The 18,726-nt window shown below is 40.3% G+C and overlaps 1 protein-coding gene across 1 annotated transcript in view; it reads right to left on the minus strand.

Moving 5' to 3' along the window:
• The window catches only part of LOC133266861 (chloride channel protein C-like), a 76,040-nt gene that overhangs the window by 39,845 nt on the left and 17,469 nt on the right, over positions 1 to 18,726 (minus strand). The window contains exons 8-11 of the mRNA XM_061448516.1: positions 17,897 to 17,979; positions 13,464 to 13,564; positions 12,794 to 12,965; positions 10,770 to 10,941 (exon numbers count right to left, since the gene is read on the minus strand). Coding sequence (XP_061304500.1) covers positions 10,770 to 10,941; positions 12,794 to 12,965; positions 13,464 to 13,564; positions 17,897 to 17,979 — 528 coding nt within the window. The remainder of the gene's footprint in view (positions 1 to 10,769; positions 10,942 to 12,793; positions 12,966 to 13,463; positions 13,565 to 17,896; positions 17,980 to 18,726) is intronic.

Below are 18,726 nucleotides of genomic sequence, written 5' to 3' on the forward strand. Positions count from 1 at the left end.
CACAAAGCTGTGCATCACACTCTACAAAGGGAGGCACACCCAGCGTAGGTTCACTGTGAGGACGTCCTGCCAAACCCCAGTGCCAGGAGGATTGCACAATTAGTGGGATTCTTCCTCTTCCAGAGCTCAACCCCATTAACTATTCCAGGCCATTACAAGGAGTAGGCAGCCTCTAACACCCTAAAGCTTAATTACTGCCAAGACATAGCACGAAAAAATATCTCAGCACAGGGTGTGTGCTTATTCTCTTTAAGCAAAGAAGTTCTAATTAATCATACTCACAGACTGATTCTTCATTTACCTTAATTCGCAATGTTCAGTGAAATCTCGTCCCAGTTTTCTCTGACGTGGATTTAAATATTTGTGCCAGTTTCTCTGAAGCCAACCAGCATTTTGTTGACAATTTCCTTGTTAATAGAGAGAAAAATTTTCTCTAATTCCAATATGTAGTACAGCAGCAGCAGATTGCTAAAGAGAACATAGAAATACCCAGCACAGCTAAGTAATCCCTGGAAACATATCAAAATACTTTGAGCCTCAGCCCTTGGGAACTTGGATGGAAGATGCTATGTAAATGCTTGATTGCTTGTTTCAGTCCCTCCAGGCCTATAAATACACCTGTTTTGACAGGTTAAGGCAGTGGATGCAAGTGATATCGGAAACAGTATAGGTGATAGCAGTGACTCTTGCCAAGATCCCCTGGAAAGATATATATCAGTGTTTTTCTGGTAATCCATCTCTTTATCTCACAAGCGCAGCAGACAAAAAAATCCAGAAGGAGGTTTCAAAGCTGTCTAAATCCATGTCTCAGGACAGTAACACCGGTGCGTATTGTGTCAAGTGATCCTTCTATTAATAAAAATAGCAGCATCGTCTAAGTGCACTGCTGAATATGCCTAAACATTCAGCAGGCTCATGTATTAAATCTTTTCAAAACAAATACTGTACTGTATAATAACCCAGCTAAGCAACCTTGCACTTTTTTAAGCCACGATTTTGCAGAATTCTCTAAGTAATTACTCATGACTATTTTTTAAATAAGATAAACAACTGCAATGACTCGCTGTCATATTTAAGCAGTGCTAAAAGCAGTGCTAAACATTTATAGAATGCTATGACTCTCATGGCCCCAGCTCCTGAGGTTTAGAAAAGATTGGAGAAGAAAGAGCCCCATGACTACAGACAACTTCAGACTGCACAGTGGGTTTATGGAGGCTATTTGATAAATGCTCTATGCCACAGGATGCAAACCTCATTTCATCTTTAACTTCAGTAAGAGATTAGACCTTAAATTTCAGAACAGAAAACTTACAAAAAAAAAGCTTGTTGGTGTCAAAAAGAGCATAGGTTTGTTTGTTCTTTCACCGAGCTTCCAGATTCTTAAAGAAGTGTATTACGAAACCTGAGGCTCTGAAACTGCTCACCAGCCCCTTCTCCACAAGAGTATTATTTCACTTATTTCATTTTCCAGCCATGCTATTGCCAAAAAACACAGGGTGCTCTTCCCCTAGTTGGAACAAATTCAACAGAAAATAGTAGGACTTCATCTATTTAAAGTTTACTAATTATGCATTGTTACAATTACTGATTATGCGTTGTTACTCCAATTATTTGGGGATTTATTTGAGTAAGACTAGGGTCAGTACAACATTACTCTGAATCTACCCTTCCTTGTAAAAAGGTGACAACCCTTGCAATCACGTTCTGAAATAATGTTAAATATACCATTAAACACAATGGGTTCCTCCTGACAGGCCATGTAAGCAGGGTGAAGGCTTACCCTGTTAGAAATAACTGTAGGCTTGGAGATTTTGGGAAACTGTTTTGACTAGTGTTTAAACTCTTCATTAGAAAAAAATGAGGCAGCTTAGTAATAGAAAATTAGGCCCTGTCAAAACAACTTCTGTTAACTATCTCAGGTGTAGTCGCGAACATTAAGTGAGCCCTGAAGTACTTAGTGTGTGATGGGCTGATGTACTGAAAAGCCCAGCACTGGAAAGAACCTGCCAAATGAGTTTCCAAATAACTAAGCGTTTCCTCTGCCCTCTTCCAAGGAAACATGTGAAAATCCTTGAATACTACATATTTGTCCCAGCTTCTGCAAAAGAGTTTCCTTTCCCCACCAAAATCACATGGAAAATCAACCATGTGGCATTCACTCCTGTGGAGTTAAAATGAAGACTGTGGCCACGCGGAGAATCCTTACCAAAGCTAGGTTCAGTATTGAGCAACCCCGATGGAGTAACTGTACTGAACTGGTTCTAAGCATTTAAGGAAAAAAGAATTTAAACCTGACTGTTGAGTGGGCACATACACCTTCCTGCCTTTCTGATAAGGCCTCCATAGTACATACGTTATTAAACAGCAGCACAAAAAAGTGCTTCCTCATCCAGAACACATACATGTGTACTCATTCTAAAGCAAGGGTCAAAATCTTCTCTCAAAATCTTTTCTATAGCAGCGCAGCATGACGGATGCTGATACGACCTGTCATGAGCTGTATTATTTTCTTACATAGGAATGGCTCTCCCAGCAGGCAGCTGTGTGCTGCTTACAATTTTCTCTCCAGAGCACCAGGCTATGTTTCCTCTATGAGCCCAATGTCCCTTTCACACACTTCCATCTTGAACAAGTCAGAGGAAGGCGCAATCACAGATCTTCGAAGGCCTGTGCTGCCAAAGTGCACTGTGAAAGATGTATTAAATTTTACAGTCCGTCTTTGCCTGTTCCCTCCCAAGCATTGCACACACTCTGCTGAACACGGAGGAGAAAGGGAAAAGTACAACTTGAGCCTTCCAAATAAATTTCTTTTCTTTGAACAAGGGTCAGGCTGAGGAACAGTGCGAGATGGGAGCAGTATAACCACAGTAATCCGAGGCCAGTCTTCATGCTGTGTGATCCAAAGCACCAGACAACTCCACTCCAGCTATCTCAATAGCTGTGCAACTTTGTCTTTTCTAAAGCCAGGCACTGCTGTTTCACAAGGCGTACCAGCAACTGCAGAAGTCACCCACTGCTGCACAACTCAGCACGGCCAAGCACCTGTGCATCACTGCCAGTTTGGGGTGTTTTCTTTAGAGATGCAGGAAGGCAGCTCAGGTCTGGCTCTGCAAGCTTGCTGAGACACAGCCACTAGGCACCAAAGCGTTCTTTCCATCATTACTCTTTCATATTTCAAAATGAGGCAAGAGCCAGCATTAGGACAGGACCCACCAGCTACCATTTCTGCAATGCTAATATTTTCCACATGCTTTCATGGCTTTCCTTTCATGCCTGTCTCCATTCAGCCTTGCTCACAACAGCACGACACCTTTCACCAGCACTCCCACCACCAGCATGTGCATCCTGGACTGTCTTATTCTTTTTCAAGAGAACCAGGGAAAACATTGAAACTGCAATGACAAAACACGTTGTTCTGCTTGTCCTGAGCAGACAGGAGGTTGTGCGCCTCCTCAGGGATTTGCCTCTCTCAGGACCTACAGAAGGAGCTTCCTTCCCACTGACAGCCCATGTCCAGCCCAGCAGATGCTGGGTTGTGTAACCACTTGCTCCTGTTTCAGCTGGGCCCTATAATCAAACAGGGATTCCTGGCCCTGAGCCCCCATTCATTAGAGCACCCGGTTACATGGGGTTTTTAATTCAAGATGATAATAAACCCCTCAGGCTGGAGACAAAAGAGATAGGCTTATTGTGGTAGCTTTTGTCCCAGAGATAAATCATTTTCTCAAAATTTGGGAGGGGAAAAAAAATGCTGTTGGAAACATTGTGATGGATTTAAAGTTAAAAATATAACACAACTTAATGGTTTCTGATGCTTTTCATGACAATGTAACCGAAAAATGTTTTTAATTTGGAAACAAATTAAATTTGGCAAAGAACTAGTACATAAGAGAGCCCAATTGCATTCTGTAATTAAAAAAAATTAAAACCAGATAAGATACTGTGAACTAAAAATAACTTCTGCACATTAAATTCTCATGAACTTTCATTAAGGTTTGTATTACATGTCCCAAATGTACAATAGTATGCTGTAATACACTAGATGGGTTTACTTATAAAATACCTTTAAAGCTACTGAAAGCTACAGACAGAAAAATGATTATATAAAAATGTTATCTTCTCACATTACAACTTCATTTCCAATGTGTGTATTCAAAACAGAGATGCAGTCTCAGTTTCAGTATTTCAGATGCACAACTGAACTTTCTGAAAGTTCAGTGCCAATTGAATCCATGTACAATTCAGTCATGTCTGTTTGTTTTACTGATAAAACCCTGATGCCAAAGCTGAAACAGCTATATTAGAGATAAAGCTGGATTCTCTTCTAATTTGTGAATTGCCTACAGACTAACCAACTGTCCCATAGTTGCAGCTCTTCTTTACAGATGATGAATGAATGAATCAGAGGAGACTTGCTCTGACTTTCTTGGGCTGGGTTCACAAGGCTACCATCCAGAAGGAAAAAGGGATTTCTTTTGGTTTTCCCTACAAGCATATATTTTTTATGGAATGTCCCAGTGACTTGACAAATTGTTTATCATCCCTGTACAGCAGTAATTTTTTTAGATTAAAACCCAGAAAGCTTCCATTTGGAATGCTATTTTGACATCTCTAGAGAATTTTAAGCTTGGATTCAGTTTGGTTTCTCAGATTAAACTACGTCTCCCACAGTGCACCGTGTATTACCCTCTCCTTCCTCAAACATACAACGAAAGTCTCTGGTGTTTCATGAGAAATACTTCACTCCTTACAGAAAAATGCTAACATGAAACAACAAAGACTATAGCAAGACATTTTTTTTTTTTGCTTTATTTCAATTTTTCAGATGTTCGGATTTTCAATGAAATGTCCAAGGATATTGTAGAACCAAATCTGGAGGCCTCATTTTCAGTCAAAAATAGAGGAGAAGGGAACTTTTTGAAACCATTCTAACTAAGGTGGTGCTGAAAAAACAAGCTACTGCAGATTTCCATGCTTTTTTCTCTCCCACCACAAAGCTAGGCACTGAAGAACATTTTGCTGTATTGATCATAAGACCATACTGATCTTATTTGACTTATTTGTTCATGTAAACAGAAAGTTGTGTATTTTGAATCAGACTGTTCTCCTGCTTGCTGGTACACCAAAAGCATACTCAGCACTCAGAGACATCTTCCCCTCACAAGTCAGCAAACTATGATCTTTATCCAGGAAAGGATCACACTTTGGATGGCATTACTAGTTTGGAAGGAAACTTCCTTCTTTTCAAATAATCAGATGTTGCACCACATTTTATGTGCCAAAAAATGAGACTGATTTCTTTTAAGACCAGAAAGACTGATTAAATCATTTAGTTTGAGTCTTGCAAAGTACCCTGCTTCCTTATGCTGTAAGACCTGCCCTGAAGAGCTGTCATGAACCAAAGTCCAATAGCCTCCATGTTCTTAAGCACACAGCAGAACAGTGCCACAGCTCTTGAGCCCTGTTGCTTTGCTGTCAGCTGCTCTTCCATTTGGGAAGAACAAGAAGGGCACCAGTACACAAGCCCAGTTTTGTGCAAGTGCTTATTTTGTCCGTTTAGTAACCTAGCAAAAAAAGTAAGGCAACCTAGGTGCAAACTATGCCTTACAGAAAGGCATGTGCACTTCAGCTGTGTTCTAAAGTCAGCTGTTTAAAGGGTATTTTTATTGTTGCCTTCTCTTACTAGATAAAGATCCGAGAAAACTGCAAGTACACAAACAAGTCCCACATAAGGCACGGGCTGCACTGAAGGCCCTTTGCACTTCTAAGTCCTACCAGCTCTGGAGGAGCACCTCCTTGAATAACACCCTCCTTTTGCAGGCTGGCCTCCTTGCCTACACATCAGTCCTGGGCACTCATAAAACAGAGGGAGACAACCCCTAGGGAATGGCCAAGCACCACAGCCATTTCATACCATCAACTGCTTCTGTCCTTATGGGCCTGCTCAAGGAGCAGAAGGGAAGAGGGAAAAGCAAAAAGTCCACCCAGTGGAGGTGAAGGCTGCCCAAGGCAAATGGACACTGCTGTTTCACGGGAGGAGAAACACATGCACCACCAGAGCCATCCTTCCTCCCTTCTCAGGGACACCTTGCCCGGCAAGCAGCCAAGTGAAACAGTGGCAGGTAACAGGAGGCAGCAGGCGAACTGGAACTGAAAACTGAGCAAAGGTTATTCATGTTCTGACAGATGTGCAAACATCACAGTCAAAGCAGCTCAATGGCAACTGAGCATTTCTACTAAAACACTCTCTGCTTCTAAACTTTAAAGATCTTGGGGAAAAAAAAAAGAAATAAAAAGCAGCATGGAAGTTAATTACATGCCCCTCAAAATCACTCAAAAGAGAACAATACTAATAATTTGCAGAGGTGAGCAAGGAAATTCACAGAAATGCTTAAAGGTATAACCGGGTACCAACCAAGACCCAAATATGTCTCCTGGCCCCCAGCCTGTGGCTTTCCAACACCACAGCAGAAGAAGCTGAAGTGGAAAATAACACTATCCAACTACACCCAGCATGTTGAAAGGCACAGCTGTACAGATTTACTTGCATCCATTAAACAAAAAGAAATCATAGAAGTTACACTCATTAACATTTACATTTAATCCATGCCCAATGAATAACAAATTGTTGTCCAGTTAATGTGGTTTAGCCAATTTTGCCTGTAGAACAGAACTGCCACCCATTAGATCAAGCCGCACTCAGGAGAAATTTCATTTAAATCTGTGAGAATTCCTGGCCCCCTGACGGTCTCTTTAGCTGCAACACAGACAAGCAATGCCATGAGCAGCCAGGATTGTTTCCGCTGTTTGGCCTTCAAGCACCAGCTATGAGATATTATCTGACACCTCCACTCAACAAGGAAAGATTCAGAATTTATATTTGACTTAGCATTTTCAAAACCACCCTTCCTGCCTGCATCATCATTACTGCAAATGGTTTGGAAATGCAGCATCTTGCACCCTACAACCACTGAGCAACACAGCTCTCTCGTGGAAAACTTGCACTGGAGACCCAGCAGATTTTACATATATTCTAGAAGTCTTGTGCTTATTTTCCAAACTTCATGTATCACCATTCTGCTCTTTTTGTAGCTTCCCTCTAGTCAGTCAGATTGGATTGCTGTCTGTGCTGTATTCTCACATAACATCTGTAAAATAACGTCTGCCATACCTACAGTAATTGTCCACAGCCAATGCTCTACTTAAACTTCTTATGAATAAGGAAGTGAGAAAGGCAGCCACAGAATTTGCAACAATGCATCCTGCCTGTAATTTGAGGTAAGCACATTTTGCCTAAATTAGAAGTACTGAAGAAATACAGAAAGAGGAGAGAGGTTGGGGTTTCACTGTTACTACCTGCTGATACAGTTATTTTATTGCGCTTATTCAAATGACCTCCAACTCTGCTGTGAAGCATGTCAGAAGTATACATTACAACTATGCAAAAAATAAATGTTCATTTTCATTTATTAATGCAATGTGTATAACAGATACACCAAACTCCCTAACTATAGGACAGTGGCCACATAGAGCAGTGTAGTTTATTACATACCCTCTGACAGTGTGCCTGTCTTGATGTAGTCATCAGAGAGCAGAACGCACAATCCTGATCTCTGAGCCTTCAATACTGCCTTATGAACCAGATGATTTTACATACAGCTTGTTATTTCTGCTGCATTGCAGACTTGGACAGACATCAACAAGCAACTTTTCATAAGGCTCTGAACCACCATCATATGGTCATTTTCTTTCAGTACCAACATCATGCCCATTAGCACAAACCACTCATTCACAGCAGCCACACCCGCCATTAGCAAGAGACTGAAGGACAGACCTTAGGCTATTTAATCCTCTACAGACATTTCCATTTGGTTTATATAACGACATTGCATTTCCTCTTCCAAATCCTGAGGAATATTCTGTTTTCTCCTTCAGTCTGCATCTGTCAAAAGCCTGATGTTTCAGTGTTTCACACTCAGAGGAGGGTTTTGAGTCTTAACCTTTTCGGAATTAATTGCATTCCCCATATCCATCAGAAGAGATTTACTGGAGAAATTAATTAGGCCAATAAACTGCTTTAATTCTGTTTGAACAGAGGAAGAAAGAAAGCAGGGAGGCTCAGGGCTATTTTCTGTCACGTGTAATAGAAAGACACGCAACTCCAAGGACAAATGATCCAAATAAGTATATATCAAGCTTCTTTCAGCTTGCACACAGAGGCCTCACCAATACTGGACAAGAACACTAATCCTAGGCTAGCCCAGTGCCACCTTTCCTCTTTAGCCCTTGCAAGGCAGTGTTATTGAGAGGGAAAAATACAAAAGGAATGATAAAAATACAGAGAGACCCAGAGACAAAACACACTGTCGGAGATGCTATTCCTTTTCCCACATCTAGAGCACCCTGAGGCCAGCAAGCTCAGGACACATGACAGGGGAAGGCAAGTCATAAGGCTGGTCCTTGTACTTGCCAAGGAAAATATCATCACATCTACTGTTTGGATGTGGGTCGAGTGTCAGCATGGGGGGTAGAAAGAGGCAGCCAAAACAGAAAAGGTGGGCAGATGCCTGTGGGGTCTGCCATGAGAAAAAAAGGAAAGCATCTTACAAACCTGTTCACTACAAGTCCCACATTCATAACTGTTTCCAAATGGAAGGCTGTGTGAAAAGCCAAAACAAACATTCTCAATTCTTTTTTGAACCCATCAGACAATATAGGAAAAATATGTGCATTTTATGGTTTGAGGGCACAACCTTTTAATTATGTGTTTGCATTGTCATGTCCAAGGCCTTTTTTCTCCTCAAAAATTAATATTTCCTCAAGCAATGCAGCTATTTATTTTGGAGGAACATGAATTGAAACACAGGCTGCCTCTGCAGAAAGAGGCACAGAAGAGTAATAACATGACACCTAGGGGAATTCAGAACACATTGCAATGCAATCCTCGTAATTTTTCTAGTGCCTTTTCAACCGAGTTTCTTACAGCTCTCTTAACAGTTTCCAGCTATTGTTTTGTGTACGCTGTACATGCATGCTCACGGAGGCGCTTGGAAGAAAAGGACAAGTGCAGGTAATGGGGAAGGTAGGAAGAAACTGAAGCTGATAAAATGTAGGCTTTTTCTCTCTACTGGTGCCGAATGAAACATAGTTCTGTCATCCAAGACCAGCAAGTGTTCTGGCACATAATCACCTCTCACTTCCCTGCAACAAAGCACAGCCTCATGAGCACAAAGCTAAGGAAGATGACAGTCATCTGCTTTTGCCAGTAAGGACTTTTTATCCACAGCAAGACCATAAAGTAATGGTTTACAAATTATACTTAAAATGTATTGAGCCACTGCAAGGTTGGAACTAGATGATCTTAAGGTCCTTTCCAACCCTAACTATTCTATGATTCTAAGAAAATTCAGGCTTACTTTGGAAAAAGAACATTACATTTTAGTGGTAATTTGGGCTCTCAGAAAACTTGTACCTATTGTTCAGGCACTAACTTTCCCCCCTTCCAGTCTTACAGACTTAGTAGCTGGCCAACAAATCATACAGTAACTTCCAAAAGATGCATAACCAATAATAGAAACAAAAATATAAGTGCATTCATACTTAATAGATGAGTAAGTGCTGAAGTTCCAAAAGGAAACTGAAAGAGGAGTGTTCCCATAATCAATCTTATTGTTACTTCAGAATTTTTCCTACACGTGCAACACCTTTCAAGCTAAAACATCAGAAAAATGCTTCTTACACAATTTATACAATGTATTACTCAAACTCAATTCAGAGCAAGTGCCTCTAAACAGCTACTTATTAAACACTGTGCAATAGCCTACTAGGAGGGAAAATCCTGGCTTTGTCACTCTGGGTGAATTCTGACATCTGCAAAGATTCTAATGAGATTGTTTTGGGCAAAACCAGCTGGGCAGCCAAGACTGGGTTTAGTCATGGGCGAAATGTCCACACACAGTAACACTCACAGGTCTTGAATGTCCTGCCATGGAAGGGTGAAAGCTCCCCCCTTGTGACCTCAACATCACTTCTCTGTTGACTAAGCTGAATTCCAGCTGCACCTTACAACTCACTGTTCCCAGGTGTTGCAACTGGGGAGAGAAAAGAACATCCTGTCTAATTATGAGTATTATTTGCAAATCCTTTAGCTTTCAGAGATTTGCCTGGAAAGCATTGTAGCGCTGACTCAAAATGTTCTGTTATAAAAGGGGAGGGGAGGAGGAAACAGAAATATGAAATGTGTTCCAAGTAAATCTGTAAATCTCAAAATTTTGAAGTCTATAAGGCATAAATTTACCAGAGAAACCTGGGAGGCTTCCCATTGCATTGCTTGCCTATACTACTGCAAATCCTTCACTTACTCCATCCAGAAGGCCATATTCAGCCCCAACATAAAAAGGTGCCTTGCACCAGGCGCTCAGACACCACAGAAGTCAATTCACATTTTCTTTAATCCAAGAAATGAAAGATAGTATCTTCTGTTTTCTTGTTTGTAAATCACTGATGCTATTACCATTTCTGTAACCCCCAAAATTAAAAAAAAATAGGAAAACAAACCGATTTCTCAAAGTGTTATTTCCAAACTTATACTTCCCAAATAAAAGATCCCAGAAAAAAAAAAAAAACCTCCTCAGACAAGCTAGACATAGCCAGGCCAATAATTTATTTCTTTGTGGGTCAACATGCACGGGACACCTGTGGTTCATTCCGCTACAGCAGCGAAAGCTCAATTCAACCTTGGCCACAAAAATACCTGAAAACATGCTTACCATTATCACAGTGAGGGAGATGGTTAGTCTTGACACACCACTGAAAAAGGAGGCAGCTCCAATGGCAGCAAAGAGACCTGGATCAATCCATGCTCCATATTCGTTCGTTTGAACACCAAAAATAGAAACAAGGATCAAACCTATTATTCTGCCATATAAAGCTCCTGTGTACCTGCAGCGAGAAGAAATAGAGAAATCCTATTGCCAGTGACAGTGTTTTCTAAAAATGCTTCTAATATTCTGCTGATTCCAGATTAATTTTGTTATTTTCTGTAGTGACTCCTTTCCCAAAGAAAGTTCTAGCATCCTCCATATGTCTGAACATTTACTTATTGCCAGTCACTAGCATTAAACTGCCAGACTTACCATACCTTGAAGAAAAAGGACTACCAGCATGTCTTAATGTCCTTCAAAGCCAAATGAGAACGAACTTTACAGGAATACAGTCGAAAGTGTAGGTCACAGATACACACATTTGGATATTTCAGATAAGAAAAGCATTCTAGAGATCCAGCCTTATATAATTTCTTAAAATTAAGTCTACCTGTGCCCCATACACCTGGCAAGTAAAATATTGTAACCATAAAACAAATGGGCAAATGGAGTAATAGGTATCAGTGACCTGCCCAAAGCTAACTAGGAATGAAGCTGTGAGGAGAACCCAGGAGTCTTCAAACCAGCCACATAGAATCATAGAATAGTTAGGGTTGGAAAGGACCTTAAGATCATCTAGTTCCAACCCCCCTGCCATGGGCAGGGACACCTCACACTAAACCATGTCACCCAAGGCTCTGCCCAGCCTGGCCTTGAACACCGCCAAGGATGGAGCATTCACAACTTCCTTGGGCAATCCATTCCAGTGCCTCACCACCCTTACAGTAAAGAACTTCTCTAACCTGAACTTCTCCTGTTTAAGTTTGAAACTATATGCTACACTGAAAAGCAAACCCAATATTTAGGCATGTAATTGCTGGCATGATACATAGCATTTCATTCCATATGAAAGGAACTAAATGTACAGATTCAAGTATCAGCCAGTGAACTGTATTTGTACAGACATTCACCTTCCAGAAATGGTGATTCATTATTATTTATACAATAGCCAATATATGGTATATATAAACGGACTTGGGAAGCATCATCATGCACCATTACACAACTTTTTTCCTATTTATTCATGAAATTGGTTAATTTTATTGATGGATGGTGTTCTAGTAATTCTAGAATGGCTGTAAAAAATGAGGTTATCTGGTCAGAAATGTGGGTTCTGGCTGAAAAATTTGCCTATCAGCCAAGTATGCCATGTTTCAGCAAACAATGAATATTACAAATTGATTTAAACAACAGTTTGGGGAGGGCAGAGGTGAGTACTCGGGGATAGGGCAAAGGCAGAAGGTTGTACATACAACTATTTATTTTATGATTTTTTTTTTTTTTATTTGAATTGCGTCAAGCTGGACACAGTTTCTCACTCTCCAGCCACGGAGAGTGAGAGCAAACCCACACTCCAACCATGACTCTTTGCTTGCCGAACATTAAACCTCTCAGCATTTCTGTAAGAACTTTGCCTCAGTCTACCACAGCTTTCTAAAAGGTACAACAAAAGACCTAACTGCAGTTTTCTCCAAAGTCGAGGGTGTTGATGTCCAAAATTAAGATTCAGGCTATTATGTGTATAAGAAACAGACAAAAAGTCTGGAACTGAACCTGTATTTCTACAGTTACACATGGAGCCAGCAGCTGAGACTCTCTCTGGGTCCTCAAAGGATTCAAATGATCTGTGCTTGGAAGGTGCACACTTTTGGCTATCATCCTTCCACAGCTACTCTCACATGATTTTTCTTCATTCTTTTCCATAATTTTAACATCTCTTTCCAAGCAAACCATCTCGTTCCACATATATAACCTCCTCCAAGCAATTACAGCTTTGATATTGCCAAGCCTTCAGATTTACAATTCAGGTTGCTGCTACTCAACACAGGCCTTGCGTATAGAAAGCTCAAACCAAGATAGATGAAGCTTACAGCATAGGAATAACCACACCACTGGCAACAGCAGAACCTGCTGTCCAACAGCTGAGGATGAAATAAAATGCCAAAGCAGTGCAGAGGGATGAGTATCCAAATTCTTCATGAGTCCCACGTTTAAAAAGATACGTGATCCCTTGCTTCCCACTTTCAACTAGAAGCGCAGCAGCTGTAACACAGAGGAAGAGATGTGGAGAAATACAAAACGTTAAAAGGATCCTTTACAAAAATACAGTTTGTGGTAGTTGTCATTGGCCTAAACCTGACAAAAACATCAGCAGAGTACATAGAGCAGCTAACTGGAGTTTATATGACAGCTTCAGCACCTGGGGCACTTTCAGGAAAAGAAGGAACATTTGTTCTGTCCAGTCTGGTCTGTGTGATGTTAATGTTGATCTAAACAAGGAGAAATGGCAGCCATTTAAGCCAAAGAAATACAACCATACTACTTCAGCAGGGCTCCTTCCCCATTCCTTCAGAGATAACAACTCAGCAACTTCCCAGCATATTTTGCTCAAATAAAGAATTTAGTTCTGATATATCCCTCAGAATGGAGCACAACATTACTTCGAAGAAAACCTACATTATGAGTAAATATACTTGGAGATCACCTCAAGTTGCACAAATTCCACTTGTTCCCAGGTATCAATCACTTAGCTCCCCTTACCTTGATTGAATGTTTGATTAGAATATCTGATTCCATCTGGACCAATCCATGTGCTTGATGAACACCTATATTCTGAAATTTCCCTCTTGAACTGATTTATGCTTAAATATTAAAAACAAAACAAAAAATATTAAATGCATGAATATAACTTACCATAATGCCTGTATAGAATGTGTCTATTAGATATAAATGTTACATAAAAACCCTACTCTCACATCTCCCAATTAAGTGGTTTTATTAACTAATAAATCTCGTTTACTAGATCAGTTTATTAATTATTCTACCAAACTAATAAATCTGGTTTATTAATGCTCATATTTTTTAACATCTGTTTAACATCTTTGTCGGCGACATGGCCAGAGGGATCGAGTGCGCCCTCAGCAAGTTTACCAACACCACCAAGCTGTGTGGTGTGGTTGACATGCCAGAGAGAAGGGATGCCATCCAGAGGGACCTTGACAGGTTTGAAAGGTGGGTCAGTGCAAACCTTGTGAAGTAGTCTGGCTTGCTGATAGTCTGTGCCAGCACTTTCTGAAAAGTAAGTCTCCTGTAAAGGCTTTATTTTGGCCACCCAAAATAATTCTTAACGTTTAATGTTTGAGAAGTTTGGCCCTACAGGTTTGATGAACAACGCTGAGTGTCAACATTTTGTGTTTCCCATGATAGGCCTGGGAATGGAAAAGTTACATAAATCAACTCTCCTCTCTTGCTTCAGCTCTACCTTGTAAAAAGCTTCTACTGTGGTATTCAAAAACCAGAACAATTCACTTGTTTCCCTTCATGGTTTTTAGCAAACAGAAGGTTTGAGAGGAGGGCCCATGTAAACCTCGTGAAGTTCAACAAGGCAAAGTGCAAGGTCCTGCTCAAGGGTTGGGGCAATCCCCAGCACAAATGCAGACTGAGTGGAGAAGGACTTGGGGATGTTGTTGACGAAAAGCTTAACAGGACCCAGCAGTATGCACTCACAGCCCAGAAAGCCAACCATGTCCTGCGCTGTATCAAAAGTAGCATGGCTAGCAGGTCAAGGGAGATGATTCTCCTCTCTGCTCTCATAAGACCCCACCTGCAGTACTGCATCCAGCTCTGGGGCTCCAACACAAGAGGGGTTGTGGAAATGTTGGAGTGAGTCCAGGGGAGGGCCACAAAAATGATCAGAGGGCTGGAGCACCTCTCCTGTGAACACAGGCTGGGAGAGCTGGGCTTGCTCAGCCTGGAGAAGAGAAGGCTCCAGTGAGACCTCAGAGGAGCTTTCAGTGCCTAAAGGGGCCTACAAGAGATCTAGAAAGGGGCTTCTCACAAGGGCAGGTAGTGACAGGACAAAGGGTAATGGCTTCAAACTGAAAGAAGGCAGAGTTAAAGGAAGAGATTTTTTTACTGTGAGGGTACTGTCTCACTTTTCTGTGAGACCTTGGAACAGGCTATCCAGAGAAGCTGTGGCTGCTCCATCCCAAGTGGGAGCAACCTGAGCTGAAAAGACTTAAAGATTTCCTCTTCCACAGCAACACAGGCTATACCCAAATGAAACCTAAAAAAAAACGTTTGTCCAACACATTCTTAAAGCTCTCTTTTGGCAAATACTGTCACCAGCTATTTCAACATCTTGCAGCTTAGTGTACCGGTTATCATGCTGCCCATGACCAGCCTTTCTGTATAGCACCACTATTCCTGGACACTTTCTCAATCTCTGAAGCAATTGCACTCTCCAGACACCAGAACTGACTTCCTTCTTCCAGTTTGGAAAGCATCCAGAATAGTTTGGATGTCACCACAACCTAAACTGTAACAATATGAACGCTGTTTCTGGAACAAAGAGCAGGCACTCTGTGGTATTTGACCCACCTGATCCCCACTCAGAACTACAAGGAAAACTTAAAATGCAGCCAACATCTAGTGCGAGAAAATTTCTTCCAGACCCCCAATTGGCAACCAAAGGAACACAAGATACTTCCTAATCTTGTATTTGCTTTTTACGTTAATCCAACCACTCAAACAGGAATATATTCCAAATTCATAATGGTCAATAAAAATTAGAAAACTTATTTGCTCCATCCTGCTTTAGAAGTCATATGATTGTGCAACTTACTTATAGCAAAGCCTCAAGTTCTACACAAATGTCTTTACTACCAGTAAAAGAGTGCATACACAAAAAAACAGCACATCTGAGAGGCAATTTGAAGCTTGCAGCAATGCCAAAATAACAGAGAGAGAAACAACAAAAGAAAGGGGGTTTTTACAATTAAAAGACATAGTTGAGCAAGAAGAACAAAGCAGAGAATGGAGATGTAGGACTTGTTTGCACACAGGGTTTTTTACCACTAACTCTTTCTGTTTGAAATCAGTTTATTTGAGACAGATTTCTCCCTGGTGCCAATGGGAGGACTTCACTGCCACACCCCATGCTGCAGGAACACATGTGCTGTAATGAGACCTGCTAATGGAAGAAGCCCATCTCTTCTGTACCTCCTTCTCCTGCCTCCCCACTATCTCCTATTCCTCCTTTTTCCAGGAATATCAAGGCCTGCTGGAAATGCTACAAACACTACTGAAAGCACTGATCCAATGTAAATTTAAGAGGATAAGCTATGCTAGAAGGAAGCACTGTCACACTGTTATAGCCACATACAGCCTCACCTGGAGCACAGCCCTACTAACTGTCATGGTTTAAAAGAAAAAGCATACACTTCACCAAGCTGGATCAGTGCAAAAGCCAAAATTAAAACATCTTGATTTTTTTTTGTGATACAATTCTCACTGGATATTTGAAAGTAATGATGTGCCTATTACTAACCTGCTGAATCTCCAAAGGTTAATGACATATACCTGCCTCTGGAGCACTGAGTAAGAGTCTCAGATTACTCTGAAACGAGCCAAATCTAAACGATCTTAACTAAAATCTCACAACCGTAATCATAGTTCCCTTTTAAATTTCTAAGAACAGGAGAACAGTGAACAAGCTTCTTTTCCACATTTATTCTTGTATCTTATTACAAGCTTACTAGAGACATCATCACCACCTTCAACATCTGCATAGCCTTGCAAAGTCCAGGACAATTTGGTGCTTAATTCTCTTCAGATCTCTTTAGATCTATTTTCAACAGGATGTACTCTTTATAACTTGTAGCCACACCAAATAAAAAAATTGGCACTAAGGCCATTTAGCCTCTAGGCTGGATCAGACTGACTATTTTTGATTCAGACGCAGACAAAAAAAAAGCCATGAAATTATCGTGGTTTCAGATGTTTTTCCTTTAAAGCAAAAAATAGTTTTGTTTTGAAAAATAACATTTTGCAATAATTTAGTCCCTAAAATGAAAAGGATGTCAGGACGAGGCAAAAGGATTTTTCTGTGGCAATCCAAATGGCCACAGTTTGGATTGGTACTGAGTGACAAAGTTTGCTTTTATAAAGAATATTGTAAATACATATTATAGGAAACAATACTGAAGCAGGTATTGCATTTTGAATGAGAGTCCAGAATTGGTGACAAGAATGGTAAAGTGTGTCTGTTTTCCATGTACTTAAATAAGCTGTTCAGAGTCCAGTCACGAATGGCAAGTTACTCAGTATTTACAGCTCATATTATGCAATATATATGACACTGCCCACTTGGAAGGAGGAATTCATATATTATACATTTATGAATTAGTAAATCCACAAGTTGGTAGCAACCATTTGCAATGACTGTGAAATTAAACTACCATTTACCTTAATCTGAGCAGTTCTGTTTTGATTCCTCATGGATGTTTCTTGAGAAAGATACTTGGACTGCAAAACCTATATCAAATTCAAGGAACTTTGCAACTGTGTCACCCATAAAAACCCTAGCTACTCTGCCACGTATTCCCTGCCTGCTTATTAACACAGTATTTGTCATTTTAAGTACCTGGATTACAGTTTGTTCTGGAGTGACATAGTGTGTTACTTAATTGGTGTTCTTATACAAAGAACTGATCAAAGCATGTACTTCAGACAAGAGTAGCTGACTGAAGCTGAGGATAACAGGTTTTTCATCAGTTTCCAGTTCCAGCTTTCCAGTTAAAGCACAGTCTGTCTCTAGGTTTATATACATATCTACAGGCCTATATACATTTTAAAACAAAATTAGGATTTTAAGATGAAAAAGTGCTTGTGTGAAACATACAGCCATGTTTCAGGCTCTCTTCATTTTTAACTCCCTTTAGATTCTTACTTTTCCCTTTTATTTTCTCTAATTTGACGTGATGGCAAATGCCTCTCACTGGAAAAGCTGAAATGTGATTAAATTTCATTGATTAAAAGCTTGTGATTCTTGTCTCTACGTGAATTCATTTTAAATGTTCAGCTCTGATGAACCTTTGAATTTTTCCATCCTAAAGCCTTGTAGCAACTAACTGGGATAAATGGTTAATAATTGTATTTACATAGACATGCTTTTGATGACTCTCCTCACTTACATTTCAGAGTTGTTTCTCACGCTTGTGACTGGAGTGCACGGAAAGAAATACGGTAAGTATACTGTAACAGTCGTCGTACATACCTGCAGGCATTAAAACAGGTAAACAGACTACTGTGAGATGTAGGAACAGACAAAAAAAAGAAAGAAAAGTGCCTAAAAACACTAGTGCCAGCAGTTACCACAAGGAAATTGTCCTTCTGTCTTGCCCACATTTCCCAGGAGATCAGCATTTGCTCATAAGCAATGAATAAGGCTCAGATTCATCCCATTTAACTTCAGGGATTTGACTGTTGCAACTAGGTAACTGGTCTCCAACTTAACGGAGGAAGTTATGAAAGGACTAGCATTCAGTTAATCAACAGAAAGAAGTTCCTAGGCATCCCAGCCATACTAGACAGCTATAATGCCTAAAGTATGTTACATGCTGTACAGTAGAGACACAAATATTGCAAACCGAATGGATGAAGAGATTTTGTCAGGTCCTTCTACTAGTTTTCCATATACCCATTTTGAAGTAAATATTGATAAAATCAAAACTGTTTTAAACAGAGCAAAGCAGGAGGTGTTTTCACTCTCTGCTTTGCATTCACCAAAAGCAAAGTAAGTTTTTACATGAGACGACTGTATTTCAATTATGCATCTTTTTCAACATAACATAGTTAAATATAATAACGTTGTTCTATTTCTTTCAAAACTAAGGTTATTTCTCTTAATTGAGATCAACTTATATTTCTAAATAAATGAAGAAACACTTCAAAAATAGGTTTAGAAACAATTTCAGGAGGCATCTGGAGAAAAATTACTGGAACACCCAACTATAATCATAAT

This window comes from Pezoporus flaviventris, unplaced genomic scaffold (assembly GCF_033815535.1).
Source record: "Pezoporus flaviventris isolate CSIRO_AGI_PZ_B2104156 unplaced genomic scaffold, CSIRO_AGI_Pfla_v1 ptg000007l, whole genome shotgun sequence".
NCBI classification, from domain to species: Eukaryota; Metazoa; Chordata; class Aves; order Psittaciformes; family Psittacidae; genus Pezoporus; species Pezoporus flaviventris.